At 49.0% G+C, this 24,799-nt stretch overlaps 1 protein-coding gene across 6 annotated transcripts in view; it reads right to left on the minus strand.

Moving 5' to 3' along the window:
* Positions 1-24,799, minus strand: part of CUX1 (cut like homeobox 1) — a 372,981-nt gene that overhangs the window by 115,356 nt on the left and 232,826 nt on the right. For all 6 annotated transcript variants that reach the window (XM_029219959.1, XM_029219960.1, XM_029219958.1 and 3 more), the window contains exons 7-8: positions 20,693-20,769; positions 19,166-19,232 (exon numbers count right to left, since the gene is read on the minus strand). In XM_029219959.1, the coding sequence (XP_029075792.1) occupies positions 19,166-19,232; positions 20,693-20,769 (144 nt within the window). The remainder of the gene's footprint in view (positions 1-19,165; positions 19,233-20,692; positions 20,770-24,799) is intronic.

The raw sequence follows: 24,799 nt of genomic DNA on the forward strand, positions 1-24,799 counted from the left end.
TCAATTGCTAGGTAAAAGTAATGATAAATGCGAGTGAGTAGTTAAAATACAGAATACATGTAGAATTACTACCCTGTTCCCACTGTACCCACGTTCATGGGTGATAAGGAAACACATGGAGAGTAAATACGCAGATGGGAGAATGTCGAGTCTTGTGCTAACGAGTATCAAGTTAAGCACCGACGAGCATCCACGTGGCACAGCAGAGAGACGGTGGGAATCACTGCAGCCCACTGCAGTCCATCTCCTGGACTTGGCGCAGAAGGTCTGAGACAAGCAGTGTAAGCGCCCCAGGCCAGGCCGAGCTCTGGGTACACCTTGGAAATTGGGGCTGTGGGAGGGGAGAGAGCCTGTAGCACCTGCTGCAGCTGTTCCAAATGGGTTCTTCCCCCTGCAAAGGACACGCTAAGGAGCCTTGAAACAGCACCCCTTTTGCCCCAATGATCTCTCTTCTTGAAAAATATATAAATATAGTTTTTGGCTGTGCCACACAGCATGCAGGATCTTAGCTCCCTGACTGGGGATTGAACCCGCGTCTCCTGAAGTGGAAGCGTGGAGTCTTAAGCACTGGACCGCCAGGGAAGTCCCCTGAAAAGTATCTTAAAAAATTATTTTTCTAAACAAAAAATTCATTATGAAAAACCGAAAAAACCAAAATGCTGGCAAATCAAGAATGGTTACGTGAAGTCCAATTCATCAAGAGAGGAAAACAAAATCCTGCCGTCAAAGCGACAGATCAGCAGATCAGCAGGTGTGCTATGGTTACGTGAAGCCCAATTCATCGAGAGAGGAGAACAAAATCCTGCCGTCAAAGCGACAGGTCAGCAGATCAGCAGGGGTGCTAAAAACTGTAGGAAAGGGACTTCCCTGGTGGCGCAGTGGTTAAGAATCCGCCTGCCGATGCAGGGAACACGAGTTCGAGCCCCGGTCTGGGAAGATCCCACATGCCCCGGAGCAGCTAAGCCCGTGCGCCACAACTACTGGGCCCACGTGCCACAACTACTGAAGCCCACGTGCCTAGAGCCCGTGCTCCACAATGAGAGAAGCCACCGCAATGAGAAGCCTGCACACCGCAACGAGGAGTAGCCCCCGCTCGCCGCAACTAGAGAAAGCCTGCGTGCAGCAACGAAGACCCAACGCAGCCAAAAATTGAAAAACAAACAAATAAACAAACAAAAAACTGTAGGAAATAATATCAGGCTGAAAGGACAAAGGAGAGTGAGCAGAGTGGGACGTAGCCGCAGTGGCAAAGTGGGCACAGCCACGTGACACACGCGTGCAGAGCCGTGCGCATCCGAGATGTGTACAAACGTGTGTGTTCCTGGCCACAGAACTGGTTAGGTAGTGACAGAGCACATCTCAGATTTTCTTTTTTGCTACAAGGATGTCTAATTATTTAACTGCAAACGACAGAGACAGGTCCAGTGGACGTGCACTTGGCATTCGTGGTCACTGCCAGCTTTCCAACAGGAGCCAGCCTGGAGGGTATCAGATATTAATAATGATAGTGGCAGCTAATATGGCCTGAACCCTGGCGAGGGGACCACAGAGCACTTCACTCACTCCTAGGAACTCATGGGGTGGCAGACGCCATTACAGGACGGAAACCCAGGCCAGGAGAGGTTAAGAGACCTGCCCGAGGGGCCGCTGTCAGAAGGGAGGTGGAAGCAGGTGCACCCCCGGATGTGGCTCCTGCACATTGTACCTCCTCTCTTGGGGTCTGGAGGCACGTTTAACTAAAAGTCCAGCACAAATTGCTTTAAAGATACGCGCGTTCACAAAGCTGGTTCAAAAGTGCTTTCTTGTTTAATCCTGGTGATTCTGAGCTACAGAGAGGAGGGGCTCCTTATGGCTCCAGGGCTGGAGGGACTAAATAGGTTCTAATTTACTTATTTACTTACTTTTGGCCACGGGATCTTAGTTCACCGACCAGGGATGGAACCCGTGCCCCCTGCAGTGGAAGCGAGGAGTCCTAACCACTGGACCACCAGGGAAGTCCAATAGGTTCTAATTTAATCTGATATTCAAAATTCAGAAAAGGTTACAGTGAAAGAGCGTCTCTCTCCCTGCCCCCCAGATCTCCTTCTAGACATTCAAGTTTTTTGTGTGTGTGTGTGTGTGAATGCACAAGCAGATGTAGCATACTAGACACACAGTTCTGAACCTGGCTTTTTTCACTGAATCACATATGTAAAAGATCTTTCCGTAGCACTATATAAGAGCTTCTGCATTCATTTTTTAAAGAGTAATAAAAGACAGACTAACCTAGCAATTATAACTCAGATGGATTCTAGAAGACCAGAGCAGAGGGCTTTAGTGGTCTTTACCCAGCCCTGCCCCAGCGAGCCCTTCACATCACTTTGGAGCTTCTCAGACCCTGGGGCTCCCCCAGGCCACCGAGTGAACTCTGCCAGCCTTGAACCAGCAACCTGGCTGCCTCCTGAGAATTATGAATCAGAAAACCCCTCATCTGGTATTTTCACACTTGGCCCTGGGACTCCTCAAAGGTGTGCTAGAGACCACACAGCAGAGCCTCACAGAGCTGCCTGGGATGGGCAGGCGGTGGGGACAGGCGTGGTGGCCGCGCCGGCTGCAGCCATCACCCACACCATGAGCGTGTACCTTCCATCTGTACCCTCACCTTTGCTGGCTCTTAAGACACGTTCTGGGTGGGAGGGAGGGAGACGCAAGAGGGAAGAGATATGGGAACATATGTATATGTATAACTGATTCACTTTGTTATAAAGCAGAAACTAACAGAGCATTGTGAAGCAATTATACTCCAATAAAGATGTTCAAAAAAAGCCACGTTCTAACAAATAATGTTCCAAGAATCTCGCTCTTTAGATCCTTGGGTAAGGGGTGGGACGTAGCGGCTGTGTGAGGGCCCTAAAGGCAATGACCTGAGACGATGTGGGGAAGGTGTCCGCACATCCCGGCACATTAACTCAAGGATGATTCAGATGCTTGCTGTGTGCCAGGCACAGCCCCAGACCCTTGGATCCCAGAGATGAGCCCCCGAGGAGCTCCCATTCTGGTGCGTCAGACGGGAAGATCAGACGCTGGGTCTGACACACCTGATGGCCCGTAGAGGTAAGCACCTGAGCACTGGGACAGAGAGAAGGGGTCCCAGGGGGGCCATCAGAGCGCTGTCCTTTTGTCCGTATTTGGACAACTCTTTCCTTAAACCAAAAATCAACGATCAAACAAGAGCAACTGGATCGGAGTTTCCCACAGTGTGGTCAGCAGACCCCACGTGCGTGGAGGGCCGAAGAGTCCTGGGTCCCCTCCCAGACCTACTGAGTCAGACACCCCGGGGTGCGGCCCAGGGATCAGCATTCTAGACCAATGCTCTGAGGAATCCACTCAAGTCCAGGAGTCACTGACCTGTGTGACGAGGGGCGATTTACCGAATTCCAGTGCTTCCAAAGTAGGGGCTGGAGCTGCAGTGTCACAGGTCACAGATGTGCGGAACTTCCCCGGCGATACCCCGCCCTTCTAGAAGACGTCTGGAACTACCATCTATTTTCTCGTCTGACCGGACTGGGGGAGTTCTATGTTTCAGCACGAGCCTTCTCATGTCAGGGCCGGGCCCAAGGTTCCCGCTCATTTAAAATAATCTGAGTAGATGCCCATAATAAAGACAAATAGCAGAGCAAGCACACGTGGGTTCCATTTAAACACCGTACAGAGCAGAGCCCCTGCTACAGGCTGTGACATTTAATTCTCAACCAAGTGACTCTCCCTGACCACCCATCTCAGCCAGCCGCTCCCGTCCCCTTCATGCCACACCCCCTTCCTTTTACTTGCTTTAATTTTCTTGGCAGGACTGGACACTAACTCAACTTTTATTATTATGTGGCAGACTGCTTTTTGCTCAGAGACTGCTTCCAGGAGAGCAGGCCCTTTGTTTTCATTCATCCAGGGAACATCTTTCAAGCGCCCGGCAGGCCCTATGCTAGGCACTGGGGACACAGCGGTGAACACGGTAACACGATTCACGGAACTTGGAGCCTGGTGAGTAGAGAGAGCTCAGCACACCGGGAAACACAGGGTGTGTCACAAGGAGAAAAATAAAGTGGGAAAGAGGACAGAGCCCGCCAGGAGGAGGCCATCAGGGATCCGAGAGCAGTGACGGGACCAGCTTGCAACGTGGGAGGATCACTCTGGCCGCTCCTTTGCCAGGTGTTATGGGAAAGCTCAGGAGTTGGTCTTCGTCCGGGTGAAGCTGAGATGACGCCTAAGGGCAGCTGCTGAGCCTGGAGGTGAAGGGGGGAGGTTTGGGCTGGAAACGTGAACACAGGAGTCAGCGCCAGGGAGATGGAATTTAGTTACGGCGGTGAGTGAGCCTCCCAGGGAGAGGGTTAAGCAAGTGCAAAGACTGAGCCCTGACGCACTGCGGCCCCACCAGTGCCCGAACAGTGCCCTGTGCAAAGGAGGCCCTCAGGAGAGACTTACTGAATCGATGACATAGGTGGCACTGACACCTATGACATAGGTGACACGGCCTGATATAGGTGGCACTGCCTCCATTTTTATGAAAGGAGAAATGTTCCTTAGCTTGGACTGAAAATACACTTAACGCCTCCTGTTCATTACCACTGCCGGCCGCAGGCTCTCTGATGCTTGTCCTTTTCCCGTGGCTGACTTAAAGTCACAGCCCATGTCATGCTAATGGCGTATGCCCTCCGGTGACCTAAATACCCACGTTGCCTCACACGGGTGTCGAGGTGTGTGAGGTGCAGACCCCGGGGGGCCAGCGGGCATCCTCGGTCCCTCAAGGAAGCATTCACCCCGCACAGCCAGCAGGGACCACCTGCTTCCGTGCATGTACGGATCTGACCCAGGCCCATCTCAGCCCCAACCATTTCATACCCGGAAAAGGTAGGTTTTATGAAAACCACATGAACAAACTATTACTAGGAGCCTGTGTAATGTAGGAAGCACTGTGCAAAGTGCCAGGGCAAAAAATTAGGAAGGTCCAGTTGCCACCCTCAAGACGCTGCCAATCTGACGTGGATGCTTAACCTTTCTGGTGCCGTGGTCCCTCTGGTGAAGAGAATGGACCTCCTTCCTGGAATAATGTTTTAAATACATCAGTTTACTAGGGAAAGTAAATATTTGGAAGTGCGTTTACTACAATACTAGAAAACCCCCAAGTCTGTGATCTAGTAACAGACGTTTTTTTTGTGTGTGTGGTACGTGGGCCTCTCACTGTTGTGGCCTCTCCCGTTGCGGAGCACAGGCTCCGGACGTGCAGGCTCAGCGGCCATGGCTCACAGGCCTAGCCGCTCCGCGGCATGTGGGATCTTCCCGGACCGGGGCACGAACCTGTGTCCCCTGCGTCGGCAGGCGGACTCTCGACTGCTGTGCCACCAGGGGAGCCCACAGATGTTCTTTTTTTTTTTTTTTTTTAATTATTTATTTATTTATTTGGTTGCACCAGGTCTTAGTTGTGACAGGCAGGCTCCTTTTGCAGCTCCAGGGCTCCTTAGTTGTGGCACGTGGGCTCCTTAGTTGTGGCAGGCGAACTCTTAGTTGCGGCACGCATGTGGGATCTGGTTCCCCGACCAGGGATCGAACCCAGGCCCCCTGCATTGGGAGCGTGGAGTCTTACAGACACTGGACCACCAGGGAAGTCCCCGTAACAAACGTTCTTCTTTACTGATGCGCCATATAACGAATCTCGTGGCAGGTCTAAGAACTACTGACATTTTGAAGCAGCGGTGGAGATAACCAGTCTTTGAGGTATCTGCAAGGACTGTGATGTGATGTGAAAATACTAGGATTTCCGCTTGCAGCAAACTCACAGGTCTGTTCTTGTTCTGGTCTGTTGACTTGATTCGCAACGGAAAGAAATGCTACACTGCAGTCAGATTTAGTGAAAATCGAGACCCCTGAATTCTCTCCATGGAATGGGAGAGACCAGAGCCCCCCTCTCACAGGCACACAGAGGCTGTTAAGTGTGGGCGCAGGAACGGGGCGTGGAGGGAGAGGGATGCAGGAACGGGGGGTGGAGGGGCAGGGATGTGCTTGTGAAGAAAGGCTGGTAGCTATATATTGGGATGTGGGAGCATGGTGAGCTGGGGAAAGGCCCACGATTCTACAGAGGGGGTCAGAATCGGTCGGAAATGAGGTTACGAAGGCAGAGCTGTGTCATGAAGCATCTCGGGCGCCATGGCATCATTTTTTCAGTGGTGGCAAGAAAGAACCGTGGAGATTTTAAGGACTCATTTCAACAGAATCAAATTTATATTTTGGAAAGATACTTTTAGCAGATACTTGGAGGATGGCTTAGTCCAGGGAGAAATTGGCAGCAGGGAGATCCGATGTTAAGATATATGTTAAGGAGCGAAGCCAAGAGATGAAAAAAGCCCAGTTATTGCAGTGACAGTGGAGACAAAGACTTGAGGAATGAGAAGGTCTCAAGGAAGTGTAATTAATATGGATTAGACAGCAGGGACAAGGAGGACCTTCCGTCTCTGGAATAAAGGAAGACCACGTATGCTCGAGGGAGGGAAAAAAATGGAAGGGAAGCTGCCTGCAGGTTAGAGGGAAGTCAGAAGGGATCATGAGTTTGCTTGAGTTTGAGATGCCTATGTCTAGCAAGGAGTTGGATTTGAAAATATAAGGCTTTCTTTGCTGTACAGTAGAAACTAACACAACATTTTAAAGCAACTATACTCCAAGAAAAACTAAAAAAAAAAAGAAAATGGAGAGCTTTCTCTTTGGGTATTAAATCTTTTCTTATTGCTTTGTAAGGGCTCTTTATATATACAGGCATACCTCGGAGATACTGAGGGCTTGGTTTCAGACCACCGCCATAAAGTAAATACTGCAATAAAGTGAATCACACGAAGTTTTAGGTTTCCCAGTGCAAATAAAAATTATGTTTACACTAGACTGTGGTCTGTTACATGCACAACAACATTATGTCTAAAACACGTACATATTTTAATTAAAAAAATACTTGAACGCTAAAAAAATGCTAACCATCACCTGACCCTTCAGCGAGTCGTAATATTTTTGCAATGGTAACATCAAAGATCGCTGGCCACAGATCACCGTAAGAAATAAAATAACAATGAAAAAGTCTGAAATTTTGAGGTCTGAATTACCAACGTGTGACAAAGAGACACAAAGTAAAGCAAATACTTTTGGAAAATGGCACCAATAGAGATTTGCTCAATGCAGGGTTGCCACAAACCTTCAATTTGTGAAAATGCATTATCTCTGAAGCACAATAAAGCAAAGTGCAATAAGACGAGGTGTGCCTGCACACACACACGCACACACACTCTCTGTCATACACAAGGCAAATCTTTTTGCCAGTTTATCTACCAGTCAGTCATCAATCACCAGCAGGCTGTGAGTTTCCTGTGTGAGCTCTACCTTTGCCATGGTGCTTAGAAAGGGTTTCCCCACCCCCACATTATAAAAATATCCATCGGCAATTTCTCCTCATGTTTTTATGGCTTTGTTTTTCATATGTAAATATTGAAAACACCTAGGCTTGACTTTGCACGGGGCTCTGCCCTGACTCTCGTCTTCTGGGTGTTAGCGAGCTATTCTGGCACCACCGCTGATCGAAGGCTTCATCCTTCCCTAACGCATTTAAACTCAAGCCATTTTTATAGACAACTTTTTCTAAAAATTTTTCCCCTTAATTTGGAAACTTTCAAAAATACAGAAAGCTACCAGAAGAAAGGGCCAATCAACCATATGCCTACACACAGAATTAACCACTTACATAACTGGTCCTTTTTCCATTATCGACGACAAATTCTAAATTTCTAATTACATTGGGGCTTTCCATGGAAAACGGAAGTATCTAATAATCTTTATGTTCTGTAAATCCTACAAACTGGCTTTTTTTCCAGGGTTGGAAAGATCACAGAAATGCATCAAAGTGAAAACAGTCCAACTTAAAAAAGATAAATGAAAAGCTAAAAATATACGCTATCCCATGAAATTTCAAGATTATGCTCTGTTTCTATGCCTAGGCTATGTTGATAACATTCCAAACACTACATAGTTTTAATTTTTTTCTCGCAACTCCTTTAGGTTTACCTTGAGGGACATCAGAGGGTACACGTGTGGTCACTTGGGGGTTAATGCCCCCAGTCTTGGTTGCACCAGTCTTGCTCCGTTCAGCAGAGCATGAAATCTCAAAGCTCAGGAGAGCAATGCGGAGGGCCGGGCTGCCAGAGTGATGCCATAAAGCTCTGCATTAAAAATTCATACTGCAGGCTCGCCTCAGAGCTCGGCTCTAGCTGAAAGGAGAGCTGGTGGGGAAATATGAGACACCCCACTGTCTTTCTGGCAATTGGAGACATTCCTCAACAAACAGCGCCTCAGGAAGAGAATGAAAGGGCAAACAAGCCGTGAAGGAAATCAGTGAGTTCAATTATCTAGCTCCCTCGCGCTTTCCTATAGGAAACTTCTCATTCTGAAGGCTGGTTCCCAAAAGTTGTTTTTTTTTTGTTTTTTTTTAATACGATATCCCAGGACAAAAGCCCTAGACATCCTTGCCTGTGCCCAGATGTTGGGCACCTCTCTTAATTTGTTTTACACCAGCCCAGGGACCCCCAAATTCTCCGGGACGCGTGGAGTCAGGTCTCTGCTGAACATAAGAGTTGCCCCGATGTGTGGCTGGAGGGGACCACGCCGTTCTCGCTTTAGAAAGTGGGTCCCACACACACATGGCACGTAGATTTCTGAAGGTGGTTATTTCGTGGTTAAGGCACTAACGGTCCTGCAATCATTTGAACTCAGAACTTTTTACGCCCAGTGTTAGCAGCACCCAAATGGTGACTGGTTAAGATTTTAAAATTCAGAGTCTCTCAGGATGATGCTGTGACACGAAACAGTGCACTTCAGTCCACAGCTGCAGCGTGCAAATACAGACAGAGGTCTTGCGATGCAGACAGACTGATCTTCCCAGGTCAAACATGGAAAATGACGGGGTTCTTTAGGGTCGGAAGAGACCTGATGGTGGGGGAAGTGAACGAGCGTTTTTCCAATGGGCCAGGCAGGGGGCCTTGCAGCTGACAGCAGTGCCGCAGCCCTGTTTCCCGAGGGCATGCATTCAGATGCTGCGCCCGGCTCTCTGCGGCGGACTGCACTTCGCTCGGGAGGAAACTAAGGCCAGAGTAAGGCAAGGGAGCGCCCTGCACAAGGTTTCTACACTCACAGCACCAGGAGTCAAACCCTGTAGTGACCCTGAGACCTGGGCTCTGCCCCTGAGGCTCACACCACCCCCACATGCTGGACAGCCCCTTCCCCGAAGGCCCCTCCGCGGGTGGCTGTGCAGGCCCTGCTGGGAGAGGATCGGAGATCCCAGCTTCTGGCAAGAACCTGGGTGATAAAGTTCAAGAGGCCGAGAAACGGTCGGGCTCTTCAAACCTGCCTGTGGGTTAGTCCAATCTTCCCGTTTTGCTAATGAGGACACTGCCGCTGCCCAGGCAGGGAGCTGTGCTGGCCACACGCGGTGACAGAGCTGGGATCCGACCCAGGGTCTCCCGACTCTAGGCCCAGCACCTTCCACTGTCCACCAACCAGGGGAGGCTGGGACATCTATTAGCACCGCCGAACAGCAGTCTGCGAACGGGGCCCTCGGAGAATTCTGGCGCCCCAAACTCCCTCGTCCGATGATACCATAGGGAAGCCACCGGAAGATGCCACGGCCACTGGCAGAATGTAAAGGCACAAAAGGACAGGGCAAGTGTGAAGCTTCCTGGTTTAAACCTGTGCGGCAATGACGGCAGTGTGACAAATCAGGCTCCCAAACGAGAGGGAACTCAAGGGGTAACCGTCTCATGGTACACCTAATGGTGCAATATTGTGCGGCTCGCATCCCATTTCTGAAGAGTAGGTGATGACAAGAAAGACGTATTTACATGGCAAGTAAAAAAAGAAAAGAAACAAACTGGAAGTGAAAACTGAGTATCAGTCTGATGCCATTGGTAAAAAGTTAAAAAAAGAAAAGAGAGCACCATATAGAGAAAAGACTGGAAGGAAGTATGCCCAAATGTTAAGTTATCTGGGTGTTGTGGGATAATAAGTGATGATCTATTTTTAAAAGTCTTCTAGAATTTTCTAAATTTCATATAATAAACATGCGTGGCTTTCGTAATTGAAAATAATACATGTCACATAAAGGAATTAGTCTTCACTGACGTGGGGCGATTCCAAGCGAAAGACAGTTTCTCACTTCCGCCAGCCTTCCTGCCTCCCTTCAAAGGGCGCTTGACTGGTCAGGGTGCGTCAAATCCCCTTCTTCCCGACACTCTGGAAGCAAAGATGTGCAGTGTCACAAAGACCAGTGAGGCCACGGCCCCCACTGCAGCCAGGGACTCCCGGGGGTGGGGGTCAGAAATGCACGGCTTTGGGAGGAACCTCACTGAGGGCAGAAGGCAGCGTGAACGTTCCAGCCTGGCCTCCATTACAATTCTGTCTTCATGAAGCACTTCAAAGGTTCAGGTGGCTCCTGCCTTCTTCCTAGACTCCAACAGCTTCCTTAGTTTGCCCTTCCAGAGAGCAAACAGACTTGCTGGTCGGGCTCTCGGCACTGCCGAGACTGGTCCCTCGGCTGCACCCCTGATCCACCGGTCTCCACAGCGGAGGCACCCGCAGAGTGATTCATTCAACAAAAGCCCCATGTGTCGATGACGCCAGTGGGCCCGTGGTGTGCAGGGACCGAGGTGACGGCCGTCCTCTGAGGCAGGTCAGGCGACGTTGCCAACTCTGGGCTGTCTGCAGGGACACGCCCATCCTGTTCCTCGAGCCCCACAAGCAGGAAAGCGCCCGTGACGATGCCCATTTTGCAGCTCATTTGCTGTGCTTTGATCTCCTACAAATTGACGTTTTCTCCAACAGTCCCTTACCCGTTTCCTTTAGCCTCAAACTGTGAGTTCTCCAAGACTCCTTCACAGTGGATCAGAAGAACTTCAAGGATCATTAAAAACCCAAAGTTTGGGGTCTTCCCTGGTGGTGCAGTGGTTGAGACTCCGCCTGCTGATGCAGGGGACACGGGTTCGTGCCCCGGTCCGGGAAGATCCCACATGCCGCGGAGCGGCTGGGCCCGTGAGCCAGGGCCGCTGAGCCTGCGCGTCCGGAGCCTGTGCTCCGCAATGGGAGAGGCCACAACAGTGAGAGGCCCGCGTACCGCAAAAAAAAAAAAACCAAAAAACCAAAAAAACCCCCAAAATTTGTATAAAATCACGCCAAACCCAGGTGACAGCCTGTGAATACTTTTCTCTACACTATCCCCTCCAAGGACGCTGGATGAATGTGATTGCTATCTCCGTATTCATAAACATGTTTACACACACACGCATATAAGACAGCTGTATGTACACGTGTGTGGCACGTGTTTTTGTGTGCAGAGCGTGTGAGCCATGTCTGTGTGCATATCACACCTGTTAACTCTCCCTGCCCTCTTTACTCTGTAGTTCTAGCACCTGACACAATGCCTGCATTTTAACACAGAGTTTTAATATTAGCCGAAGGGGGACTTCCCTGGTGGCGCAGTGGTTAAGAATCCGCCTGCCAGTGCAGGGGACACGGGTTCGAGCCCTGGTCCGGGAAGATCCCATATGCTGCGGAGCAGCTAAGCCCGTGCGCCACAACTACTGAGCCTGCGCTCTAGAGCCCGCGAGCCACAACTACTGAAGCCCACGCACCTACAGCCCGTGCTCCACAAGAGAAGCCACTGCAATGAGAAGCCCGTGCACCGCAACAAAGAGTAGCCCCCGCTCGCCGCAACTAAAGAAAGCCCGTGCGCAGCAACGAAGACCCAACGCAGCCAAAAATAAATATATATATATATATGTATGTATATATATATATATATATATATATATAAAAAGATTAGCTGAAGGGAGGAAAGGTAAAGATTGCCAATTCTCACTGATGCCTTATAATTTCTAGACCACGGAGTCCATGGAACAGGTGAAGAACCCTTGGCACTCAGAGGTCTTTCTACTGGATTTGAAAATATGAAGCCACGCCCTTCTTTCTACGCAGTTCCCAGACTGGGGAAAACTCCAGATCAGGGCTGTACTGCTTGGAAAAGGCAAAACAGATTCAGTCAGTGCAAAAGCCAAGGAAAGCCCTTTAGGGCTCATGCAGGCACTGAATTTTAGGTGTGAAGAAAAATGCCTGGACAGAGAGGGAAAATCCCAGGAATTCTACAAAATGCACACACCCTTTTGCAGATAAGGTATGGGGAAAAAAAAGGCATCATTTGTTCCCAGCAAGTTTGATTTCTCTCTCAGGTTTAAGGGACAGGGGTTTCTTTATTCAAGTCCATCCCCTCGAAACCATCAAAGTAGCTGCTTCTCTATTTTTAGGGAAATTAATCTAACCAGGATAATTACAGCAACCCGTACTGGAAACTGATGACTCATCAAAAAGCCAGGAAACAGAAAATGTTACATTCTTAAAGGTACAGCAGGGAGACTCCATTTCCGGACACTGAGGTTGGTCTTTGCAAATTCAGCCGGCGGGGGGGGGGGGGGGAGGCACAGTCTGTCTAACGTGCGTATTCCGCTTACTGAGCTCTACCTGGCCCAGTTTCCTGAGTCTTGCATGTGGAACTGTAATAAAAATAAATAAAAGAGAAATCGGTCTGCGAGGGTACATACCGCGGGGCTCGTGGGGAGGGAGAGAAGACGTGAAACCCTTCAAGAAGGCGGGTCACCCGGTGAGCCGGCACTCCCTAACTCAGCCCTTTGAAGATAGCACAGGAAGAGACTTTCTAGGCCACGGTGGGAGTGCAGAGGGCACTGGATTCTGAGTCCAAAGGACTGGGTTTGAGGCCTGCCTCTGTGTTCCCAGCACTGTTTCCTTGTCTATGCAATGAACACCACAAACACTTCCTCCACGACTGCTGGAAAGAATAGACAAGGTATCATGCAAAAAGGTGCCATGACACAGTGCAGAGTGACCCGGATGCATGCACCGTCTTGGTCGCCGTTGAATCTTCAGCTGTGGGCATCCTCACATTTTCAAATCTCGTTTGAGGTCCTCCACGCCCATTTCTGGGACACAGGCATCCCCTACCTCCAAAACACGGGGTGCAGGGTACAGGCTCCCTTAAACAATTTCAATAAAGCCCTAAGCCAAGCTCGCCTGGGAGTTTTATGCCTTCTCAGAGCATAATGCATTTTGTGATTATACACTGGTTTAAATACATGCTAGAGAGTAAATACTCTGAAATGCACCCAAGTGAAGTTCCTCATAAACGTCTCCTATGTAAGTATGTGTGCATACGATGTGGTTCTTTTTAAAAAGCATACAGGCAAGGAATACAACATGAGTAACCTTAAGAAACATGAATTTTACCGGCAGGAAAGGTTTGGGAGGTGAAAATTCTTCTAAGACTAACATTAGCTATAAAAAATGCAGCATTTCAGTGCAATTCAATATTTTCTTTCATCAGAGGCTCAGAGCCTCCGCCCACAAGTCAAGAGGAATGTAATAAGCTGACTGTGTGTGTTACAACTGAAGCTCCTTCTGCAACCAGGACTCCGGGGGACAGAGCAAAGAGGTGGTCGCGGACTTGAGCGAAAATGGGACTTCCTGCACTTTCCCCCAGAACGCTGATATCTTGGCTGGGAGGGCAACATTGCTCCCACCGTGGGCAGCGGCCACCTAAGCGCAACTACAAGCGAACAGCTGCAGGAGACAGGCGTGGAGTCGGGGGGGCAGGGGGAGCTTCCAGGCCTCTCTCCCGGGGCCCAAAAAGCTGTCTGCCCTCCTTCTCCAAGGCCATCCCGGGGAACCACTGAAATCTTAAAATCCAACCTGCTCGACGTTGCTAGAATCTCCAAGTTAATGTCAAGTGGGGTGCTAAATCTCTATTTGCTAAGAGAAGGCAGAAGATCTGTACACAGCCTGACCAGCTGAGGAGGACGTACGTTTTTAACTTAAAAAAAAAAAAAAGCTGAGAAATAATTCATTTATTTAACCCAGAAATGGCTATAATCTGAAACCCCGCAATCCTCTTCCACAGCAACTGTTTTGGCAAGCCCCCCAATGTTCCAACAAATAGTAAACTGTGCTTGCCATTTGTCTAAGGGACCTTGCATTAATAAACATGAAGAAGAGCACTTTACCTCCCACTCTCAATGACAGGACAAAACAAAGACCAGCTGTATTCATCAATGAGGCCTTGTTCTGCACATAAAGGCTAATTACATTTCGCTTCAAGCCTACACATGGAAAACTTTCCTGCTGCTGTACCCGCCACAGCCAGCCGGGCCGGTCCAGCTGACGCAGGCCGAGGGCTGCACCCAGTCAACGGGGGCTCCCGACGGCCTCGCTGCCTTTGACCTGCAGGCTTCGGTCCCAAGTGGGGGCGGGGATGGTCACCCCAGCGACATCTCCCAGGGACGGACAGGTGACGTGGGCTCTTCCAACCTCCCGTGGAGACGATGCCGTTCAGGCCCGTCTACTTTCAGAAAAGCACGCACCCGAGCCCAGGGCAAGCTTGTCGGGAACAGCTTCTACTCGTTGACAATAGAATAGCTTACAGCCATTAGTGACAGTGACCACAGCTGTCACCGTGCTGGGCGCTGCACACACACCTCCTCATTACTCTCCACAGCCACCCGGCGTCCTGACTACTATTATGCCCATTGTACAGGCGAGAAGAGAGAGTCACGGAGGTCAATTAGCTTATCCAGGGACACACAGAGGGTGAGCAGCGGACCCCAGCAATCCACTCAAAGCCCACCTTCCACAGTGCCTCCCCCATCCCCTTCCTGCATTTTCTGTCAACACATTTTTTTAAAAGCCCTCCTTTCGAAGGGAGAAGATAACACTGTTTTGAAATGTTTTAAGACCATTTGTGAGATTTGCCCCTGGGGGGCTCATATTCGTAGGTATTAATGAAAAGCTGTCTAGTCGAAGACAGTATACGTCAGTCGGGCCGGAAGCAGATGGTAAAGTGACAGACCTTTCCCAGAAAATGAAAGGGGGGAGGAATGCGGAGGGGGCAGCTCCGTGTGGGATGTCCAAGATCGAAGCGATTGTCTCCGAAGTTAAAAGAAAGTAGCAATTATTATCTCAGGCCATTCTCTACATTTTTTGTGGCTTACTTATTCTGGGAACCATTTACAGTAAGGGTTTGGCCCTAGGCTGCCCTGTGGTAGCCGTCCATCTATTTGGGAAATGCCGATCCCCATCTGAGCCTCAGTCCAGCCCCTGCGCCCACCATGCCCACCTGCCCTGGCAGATCCACCCGCCGGAACTTGGGGCTGGCCCTGCAGGAGATATCGGCCTCACCGCCTGGTGTTTTCACAGATGGCGCTCCTCCTTTGCCTCTAGCAACGCCTCACCACGGCTCTTCCTTTGGCCTCAAACCCCTGGTCATCCCTTTCAGGAAGGCTTCCTCCAGTCCTTTCCTTTGGCTCCAGCGGGGTGGGGTCGTGTGCACTGGAGACCCGCCATCCCCGGCGCCAGCTCCCTCTCCCCCTGCCCCTCCCCTGGCCGGGGAGGGGAGGAGGGTAAGGTCAGGGGTTGCTGGCGCTGCCGGGATCCCCATCGGCTCCCAGAGGTCACAGCTCCTCTCCAGGTGGCCCCTCCAAACGGAGGTGGGGTGAGGCCCGGCCAGTGCTCGCTCAGGGCGCCCGGACCCCGCTGGTCTCCCTCGTCCCCGCTGTGTCCACGTTAAACTCTCTTCTGACCGACCTAGCTAGAGTGGGCTGTCTTCTGTGGACACCCTGACGGCACAGGTGCTGCGCTAACTAACGTCCCCTCCATCACAGCAGGGGTCACGCTGGCTCGCAACAGCTTTTCTCCCCCCCACCCCGCCACCGAGCCTCCCCGAGGAGGCCTCCAGGAATGCTAGCGCCGCTGACGAGTGGCTCTGAGGTGTGCCCATGAGGCTCGCTCTCTCTCTGCGCCCACGTGCACGCCACACCTCTGCCTCCCCGCCTGTCCGTGGGGACAAGGACCTCCTGCTATGATCACAGGAGGGGACACACCCCGAGAGCACCCGTGGCCCCGTCAGCAGTTGGTAACAAGAGCCACAGCCCAGAGGCAAAGCATTTTACGTGACAGAACAACTGACCCCCATGCTTTTTTATTCCATTCTCCGTTTACTCCAGTTCAGTGAAAATGAGCAAGTAACGTGTGGGTTTTCAGTCATCTGGATTTGGAGGGAAAAGAAGCTTTCTGGACTCAAGATACACTGATGTGACGGGAAGCAGTCTAGAGACATTTCTCCCCGAGCCCCGTCCACCACCACCGCTTCTCGTCAAAGGCCGGCGGGCTCAGAGTTCAAGGAGAGGTCTGGGGGCAGGAGGCCCGGCCTCTGGTGCTCCCCTGGGTAGCCCTGCTGACACAGGTGACCCGAGATTTAATGATCTTACCTGTCAGATGACAGAGCTGGCGGCTTAGGAACAGCCCAGGGTCCCTGCATCTATAGATGGTAACTTAGGACAAGACTGAAGACTGAAAATCAGCCCGACATCTCAAGGCACCTCTGACCCCTCCCAGGAAGCAGGATGACCTGGGAGCAGGTGACTGAGCTCTTTGCTGGCTGAGAGACGGGAATCATCCCCAAGCATCACCCTGGCCCCGAGCACAGTGAGGCAGGGAGAGGGTGGGCACAGGGACAAGATGTCCCCTCCTCCCTCTCTCTGTCTCCCAGGCACTCCTGGCCGCCACGTGCCCTCCCTAGAGAAGACCTACAGCCGTGAGCTGGGGAAGGTTAAGTCCTTCCTAGACGGCTGTTCTCGGTGCCATTGCTGCCTCAACCGCTCAGGCAAACCAGTTACATGGACACAAATTTTCTGTGTGGCTTTTTAGAAGGCCAGGAAGGAAGTAAGAAGTTGTGACTCTCAGCCAGGGCCCAGTACTTAGCCATCATATGACAGGCGGCATTCCTGGCTGTCAACTCCCAATAGTCTCTACAGATGTTTGGTGTCACCAGGCAGTAGGTACACCTCCCCCCACCCCCCCGCCCCGTGCACGCAGGGAACACGGCGGGAGGCACTGGCTTCTGGAAGTTGAGCTTTGGTGACAGTCTCTGAGCAGCGGCTTTCGAAATGGTTTTTGCCTGAGATCCACAGGAAGAACTACATTTTATGCTGTGGCTCAATAACTCTGTATTTTCAGATTTACACACGAGTTAAAAGTGTCACAAAACAATGCCTAACTTTACTGTGTGCCACGAGCCATGGCATTTTCTATTCTATTCCATTATTTTGTTTTATATTCTATTTATTACCCAACTAGCCAGTCGCCACTCGCTAAAGTGACTTCGCGATTGTGACCCAGTTTGAAAACCATGGGCTTAGACGGGCTTAGAGGTTGGGTTCACAAAAGTTTTTTTTAAGGGTATAATAAAGCCAACTTTGGTCGACTGTAGATATGCAAGACGTATCTATGCCTTTTAGAAAGAGGTGTGGTTTAACAAAAATTAATTAACAGAAACTAATGAAATAATCCAATTTATCACCCCCAAAGTCATCATGAATTTTGTCAGCAAGTAAGATGAGGTGGATAAGAGTGAATGAATCAGGGAACTAGCACAGCAACTTCAGATCAAAGTCTTTTAGAAAAGAAATGCTATAAACTTCAGGCTAGAGCTATGTATCAGACTAAAACATTATAATTTAAAAAAATCGAATTTACTGAGAAAAACAACCTACATAGTAGAATAAAGTCCAGGCGGAAATAGTGGAAAAACAAGGATGACACGCGGGCAGAAGAGGGAACCCGCACACGGACACCGAGGAACCCCAGGGTGACAGCAGCTGGCGTGGTGCCTCGGAGGGTACGCCTTGGGAGGTGATGAACTCTCAGGCTGTGGGCTCAGAGGGGAGGGCGGAGACGCGCGCCTGCCGGCCCACTGACAGTGATGCCCGGGGTCGGAAGCGTTAATACCAGAACCACCAGTTTTCAAAGCGCAATGTTAACGGTCACGGGACCTTAGAACCGGCTCTTTCTGTACCACCTGAAGTCTCATTTCAGCACACCGAGACGGGACAGAGATCTGCCGGGGTCCCCCGGGGTTAGACATGCCAACAAGTCAGCTGGAGTCGCCAAGACGGACCAGGATGTTTTAGTCTTTGCGCAGAAGATCTCTGCTCATGATCAAAATTGGTTCTGACCACCAGACCTGGGTAGCTGGGCTCTCAAGATCTCGAGCTGCTAAACAACCCAGAGCAAAGGTCAAGGGCCGCCCTACTGCCCCTCAACGTGCCCTGAGAGCGCTGCTGGCCCAGCAGCGACCTCAAAGGCCAAGGGCAAAGGTGATGGGACTGAGGGATGCCGAGTACCAGGGCCCCACATGGAGCAGGTGCCGGGGAGGAGGGCGACGCTGCTCAGAGCCACCTCCCCACTCGCCAGCGCCCACTGAGGCCCGGTGTGAGCACAGCAGGAGGTGCTTCTCACTGGAGACACAGCTGTCAGGGCTGGGGTGGGGTGGGCGTTGGGGACGCATGGGTTTCTGGGGGAGGTGGGACAGGAAAAAGTTGTTCGGACTCTAGCCTGGTGTTGTCAGGGGATGATCTGTTGCTCCTTCATCTTTCTTGATTTAAGTCAACATTATTTCGTGCTTCCTGGTGTTCTGCACGGAGGGTAGGCTAGCCACAGCGTACCCGCAGTGCATCACTGATTTCCTCCCCACAAGACCCTTGTGTGATACACCTGCCCAAAGATACACGCCCCCTCTGGGTGTGTCCGCACTCGGACGCCCAGCACCATAAGGTGGGATTTGAACAAATACACCTGTGTGGGAGTGAAGGCACAGGTAAAAGGTGATGCTACTGGCACAGACCAAGCTCCACAAAATGTCCCAAGTATCACATCTTCTCTACACTGACTCTTTTTCAAACTTTCTTAGACAAAGGCACAGTGGTGGCCAGGCTTCACAATAATTAAGGAAAAAAGTTTCAGTTGGAAGGCTTGTTCTGAGAGCACCAGATAGAGTTTACTGTCACATCTTGGGTTTTAAACTGATGCAAGCAAGTCATGGGAACGACACCCTGTTCCTTACAGCAGCTCAGAGGCCGAACATCTTCGAAATCCCGTACCGCTTTGCAAAGTCAATAAACAGGAGGGTGAAGCAGGGAAATCTTTCATGGATTAGCAAAATCGGGTGACACCTGACCAAATGCATGCCAATGGAGGGAGCCAGGCAGAGACTTACTTGGCGGTAATTTCTTCATCATATTTGGTTTTCAGGTCAAATAATTCTGTTCGAGTTTTTTCCAGCGCTGAAAGGCAGAGGACATAAAACCATAATATACTAATTGTTCACATTAAGTCAGAAAGAAAAAGTATACATGTAATACATTCTCATTTCAAAGGAGGCAAAGACTACAAAAGTATACACAGCATGGAACAGAAAAATCCCCTTCCACTGCCACCTCACCTCATCCCATGCGCCTCTTCTGAGATAACCACTGTTACTAGTTTATTGTGTAAGTTTCTTGCTTTTAAATAAACTTCACTATTTAAAAAATATTTCCATACCTAACTGCATATATATTTAAGTGTATGTGTGTGTGTATATATATATTTCACACCCCTCCCCCTTCATAAATAGGATGATACAAAAATCTTCTGAGATTTGCCCTTTGCCCTTAGCAGACATATGGAAATCTCTCCATGCTGGGACATCGGCAATGACAGTAACAACTTAGCTGTTGTACAGGGCTTGCCACGTGCCCGGGGAGTCAGGACACCTAGAAAGGAAGGTGCTGGGTAAAGAGCATGGATGTTTCAACTTCAGATAAATCTCACTCAGCTGGCCTCCCAAGAGTCGATTTACATTCACGTCAATACTAAGAGTGTGACTATTTTCCTATACTTTCACCAACATTGTAAATTATCAATTAAAAAAACAATTCGACAGTCTGACAGGCAAAACAATCTTTTACTGATTTAATTAGCATTTCCCTGCCTGTTCAAAATCAACATTTTTTCGTATGTGTATTGGCCGCGTGTGTGTCTTCCGCAAACTGCCGGTTTTCATCCTTAGCCCATTGCTCTCCTGGACGGTTTATCTATTTTTTTTGATTTGTAGGTGAGCTTTATATTCTTTGGATATTATTTGACTGTGAATTTGTTATGATTAGTTTCTCCCACTCTGTCACTTGTGTTTTTTTAAAACTTGGACTCTGATGTCTTCTGATTTTTTTCCCCACATTTAAATTAAATATATAGTGCCATTTCTCTTTCAGAACAAAAAGAAAAAAGGCAGGAAGAAGTTCAAAGAAGCGATAAAAACTTAAGCATAACCTTTTTTGGCATCTAAAGTTTTAAAGGTCTGCTATTACTGTTCTCCTTAACTTCACAGGGTAGGAATCAGGCTTTTTTTTTTGCCCTCATTATTGTTCCAAATGAGATGTCAGCCCTTGACAGTTTGGTGATTTAGACTTGTTTGTTGGAAAAAGAGCAGGAAGAAAGGATGGCTTGTGGCAGTGATGCAAATGGGATTCAGAGCCTCCCACCTCAACGACTCAGTGTGGGTGACTCATGCAGTCGAGGTGGGGAGCTGTGGAGGAGGAGGTCTGAGGCACGCTGGGGCGAAGGCTCCCTCCCTCCTCCAGGCTCACCACTGAGGCGGCGGTGACAGGTGTCAGAGGGGACCTGGAGGGACTGGGAGGTGGCGCAAACCTGCCCTAGGTCAGCCCGGCCTGCAGCAGCTTGACCGGCAGGCAGAAGAGCACACCTGTTTGCAGAGTCTGGACTTTATGTTCGGCTTCTTCCAGCTTTGAGGTGGTGGACATCTGGGTCTCCTGCAGTTTTCTGAAAAGGAAGAGGAAGAAGCCAGATTGGTCATCTTGTTTAGCAACTCACACATCTTGTGTGTTCTGGAGCTACGGCGATGAGCCATCTTCGCACGGCTGGTGAGAGGCTCGCGGCCGGTTACAACTCGTAATGCCAGGAGCCCTGATGCCTTGCTCTTTAACACCCAGACTTTGTACCCGCACATCACACGAGGGGAGGTGTATTTCCTGTGGGACTTGACGTGAGGCAACTGATCTAGAAGGTTATCCTAAATGTAGCTTGTTCTTGAAATGCCAGATATTTAAAAAAAAAAAAAAAAAAAAAGGAAGAAAAATCATCATGATGCACTCATTGTTTCCTGAAGTTAGCCCAAGAAGAATGATACATTTACATTTTGCTGACACAATGAAGGAATTTGTTGGAATAAAGGATGTACTGAAGAGATTCGACAGCTGTTCCGTTTCTGTTGGAATGGAATGCAAATGCAACTCTAATACCTAATGGGGACATGCGGAATGTTTGCAGCCACATTCCACGTATTTATATTTCCCATGATCTCCAAATGAATTCCCTGGTCAATAAATAGCATTCCTTCCTCCTCATCGGCAGAAAAATCTCTAAAAATAAGTTTATTATTTTTACATCATATGAATATAACACATGCTCTCATAAAGAAGAAACCTGGGAATACGGAAAAGTAGAAATGGCACAGTTAAAAAAGGCACCCAAATTTATGGAAATCTATGGAAAAGCGCTGCTTGCGCTTGCACATATTTCAATTATAAAACTAATAAATGCTCTGCGTTAAAAAAAAACAAACCACCACCACAAATACTATAAGAGCATGGAAGGTAAAATGTCCTTTCCCTTGGGCTCCACCGGCACTCCTCAAAGTTCTTTTGTAGCTCTCTAGAATTTTTCTTTACTTTTTTTTTTTTAATACAATAAAGGGCTTCCTCATTGTTTTTTCTTTCTTTTTTTTAAATAAATTTATTTATTTATTTTATTTTTGGCTGCGTTGGGTCTTTGTTGGGGCGTGCGGGCTTTTTCTAGTTGTGGAGAGCTCTTTGTTGCGGTGCGCGGGCTTCTCACTGCAGTGGCTTCTTTTGTTGCGGAGCACAGGCTCCAGGTGCGTGGGCTTCAGTAGCTGTGGCTCGTGGGCTCAGTGGCTGTGGCTCGCGGGCTCTAGAGCGCAGGCTCGGTAGTTGTGGCGCACGGGCTTAGTTGCTCCGCGGCATGTGGGATCTTCCTGGCTCAGGGCTCGAACCCGTGTTCCCTGCATTGGCAGGTGGATTCTTAACCACTGCGCCACCAGGGAAGTCCTAGAATTTTTCTATACGTATAGAAATACAATGTAATATGTAACATACTGTAGCATAATATAAACTCAGATGTGATATATTATAGTGTAATAAACACTCCCCGCCCCTTTCTTTTAATACTAAAGGGATCTGAGCACACATGGTATCCTGCAGCTAGCTTTTTCACTTATCTCCGTACTGTGGAAATGTTCTACCCCAGCATATATAGTTCGTCCTCATTCTTATTAAACAACTGACTTAACCAAGCCTCTATGGACATTTAGATGGTTTATCACCCCTTTCTACTAAACAATTCCACAATGATCATCATAGGTACTGGTGCATAATTCTGACAATGAATCTGTTGGATAAAATTCTAACAGAGGATCTACAGTGGTGAAAGGGTATGTGCAACTGTTTTTGTTGTTCTGATAGATATTGAGAAACTTTCCAACAAAAAGCCTCACCAGTTTAAACTCTTGCCAACAGCATTCGAGAGTGTCCTGCTGTGCCAACACTGGATAAAATTAAACTTAGTTTCACTCTGGAGTAAAGCTGAGAATTTCTCTTTGTATGAACTGTCTGCTCAACTCCTTTACCCATTTTTTGCAGCGCTGGGTTTTTTTCTTATTAATTTGTAAGAGTTCTTTGTTTATAAAGAAAATTAGCCCTTTTTCTTATGTGGTGCATATATTTCTTCCCAGATTTTTGATGGTTTAAAAATGTTGTCCACTGTTACTTGTTTTCAAAAGTCTGTGTGAAATTTTAGGCAGCTGTATTTATATAACTTTTCTTTTATGTTTAGAAAGATCTCTCGATTCCAAAATTATTAAAAACAAAGTAAATGCGCACGTTTTCTTCCAATATGTACATGATTTAATTATTAATACTTAAATCCAAATCTGTTTCAATTTTTTGGTGTAAAGAATGAGATAAAGATCTAGCTTCGGGTTTCCCTGGTGGCGCAGTGGCTGAGAGTCCGCCTGCCCATGCAGGGGACACGGGTTCGTGCCCCGGTCCGGGAAGATCCCACACGCCGCGGAGCGGCTGGGCCCGTGAGCCATGGCCGCTCAGCCTGCGCTTTCGGAGCCTGTGCTCCGCAACGGGAGAGGCCACAACAGTGAGAGGCCCGCGTACCACAAAAAAAAAAAAAAAAAAATCTAGCTTCATCCCCCACCCCCAGTGGTCAGTTATTTGCATCTTTTAATATAATCAATCCTTTTACCTAGTTTGAAAAATCAACTTAATAATATTAAATTCCAATAGAAATTTACTTCCCTACTTTTGTAACGCATAAGTTTGCTCTCTGCAGATGTAATCACGCTGTCTATAATTCAGTATCACGCGTTTTTCACTTCGCATTATGCTGGATACGTTTCTGGTATAATTGCAAGTTCAACAAAACTATTATTTTATAATGGCTGTATAACGTTCCCGTTAGGGGTGGACATTTTTACGCACCCATTTCCTGTTGGCAAGGCATTTCAATGGCTTGCATTCCCCCCTCCCCTCCATTATCAGTAATATGGTGAGAAATCTCTTTGGGCACAAAGTGCTTTCCTAGGAGACATATTTAGTGCCAGTTCCACATCTGCTGGGTCAAGAACCCACATCTGCTGGGTCACAGAACCCCGACTCTGTGGGGCTCACTTTCTTCCCAGGGGCTGTGCCCAGCCCCGCTCTCCCAGCAGCGTAGATGCGACATCCCCTGTAGATCTGGGCTTGGCCCCGAGGGACTGGCTTTGGTCCTGCAGTGAGGGCTTTGGGAGGCCAAGTCTGAGCGCAAAGGGAGGTCAGGGCCATAGCGGTGGGTCAGGCTCTGCCCCCACCTCTGGGTACCTCGCTGGGAGAGTGTGGGCAGGTGCCTAATCTGTAAAATGAGATGGTCTGCTCCGCAGGTCTATCCTGGGCACTTGCTGAGACGACATCTCGAGAGGGCCTGGCGGTGAGTGTAGCGGGCATTCTTCTTCTTTTCTAAATGAAGCCAGTTTAACGGTGGCCCAGAGAGGCCTTGGTGATGCCCGAGATCTCCACGGGGCCTGCCTCATGCAAGTCCGAGCAGCTGCATTCCAAGTCCACGGGAAACACCCACAAAACCCCACCGCGGGGCCTGCCTCTTAACTTGTAACCAGACTTTTAGTGCCTCTCATTAATGGACTCACGTTTCTTCGTGACAGGCTTAGATTTTTAAACCTTAGCTTCACCAGAGTTCTGAGAGACCTGACTTAACACAGTTTGAATTGGTAAGTTCGACACTCCTATGGTTTTTATAAGAAATCTAACTTTCATTAAGTCAACACACAAGTGAAAAAGTAACTCATTATTTGTGGCAAAGTTTTGGGGGAAGCAGGCCCGTGGAAACCTAACACTCATAGCCCTTGGGTGGTGCATTAAGATATTTTACTGATACTAACTCCTTGGTGTATGAAGTACTGTGAGGTAATGAAACGAGGCAAGAGACAAAAAAAATTAAAAAAAAAAAGATATTGTGTGTGTGTGAGAGAGAGAGAGAGAGAGATGTTAAATATCAAAATTCACTTAAGAAGGTATCAGGAGCTCAGCATCGCCCTGGGTTCCCAGAGAAGACATACAGCAGGGGACGGTCCCACCCCTCTCATCTTACCTCGGGTACCACCCCTATGTGCCAACCACACACGTTTTGTGCTCAAGCCCCGGCACCATGTGGCCCCGACAGACACGCCCTTTGACATGCCTGACACCACCCACCAAAGGGAAAGACTGGTACA

Source organism: Monodon monoceros, unplaced genomic scaffold, assembly GCF_005190385.1.
Source record: "Monodon monoceros isolate NGI ecotype Baffin Bay Population unplaced genomic scaffold, NGI_Narwhal_1 Super_Scaffold_13, whole genome shotgun sequence".
In the NCBI taxonomy this organism is placed as follows: Eukaryota; Metazoa; Chordata; class Mammalia; order Artiodactyla; family Monodontidae; genus Monodon; species Monodon monoceros.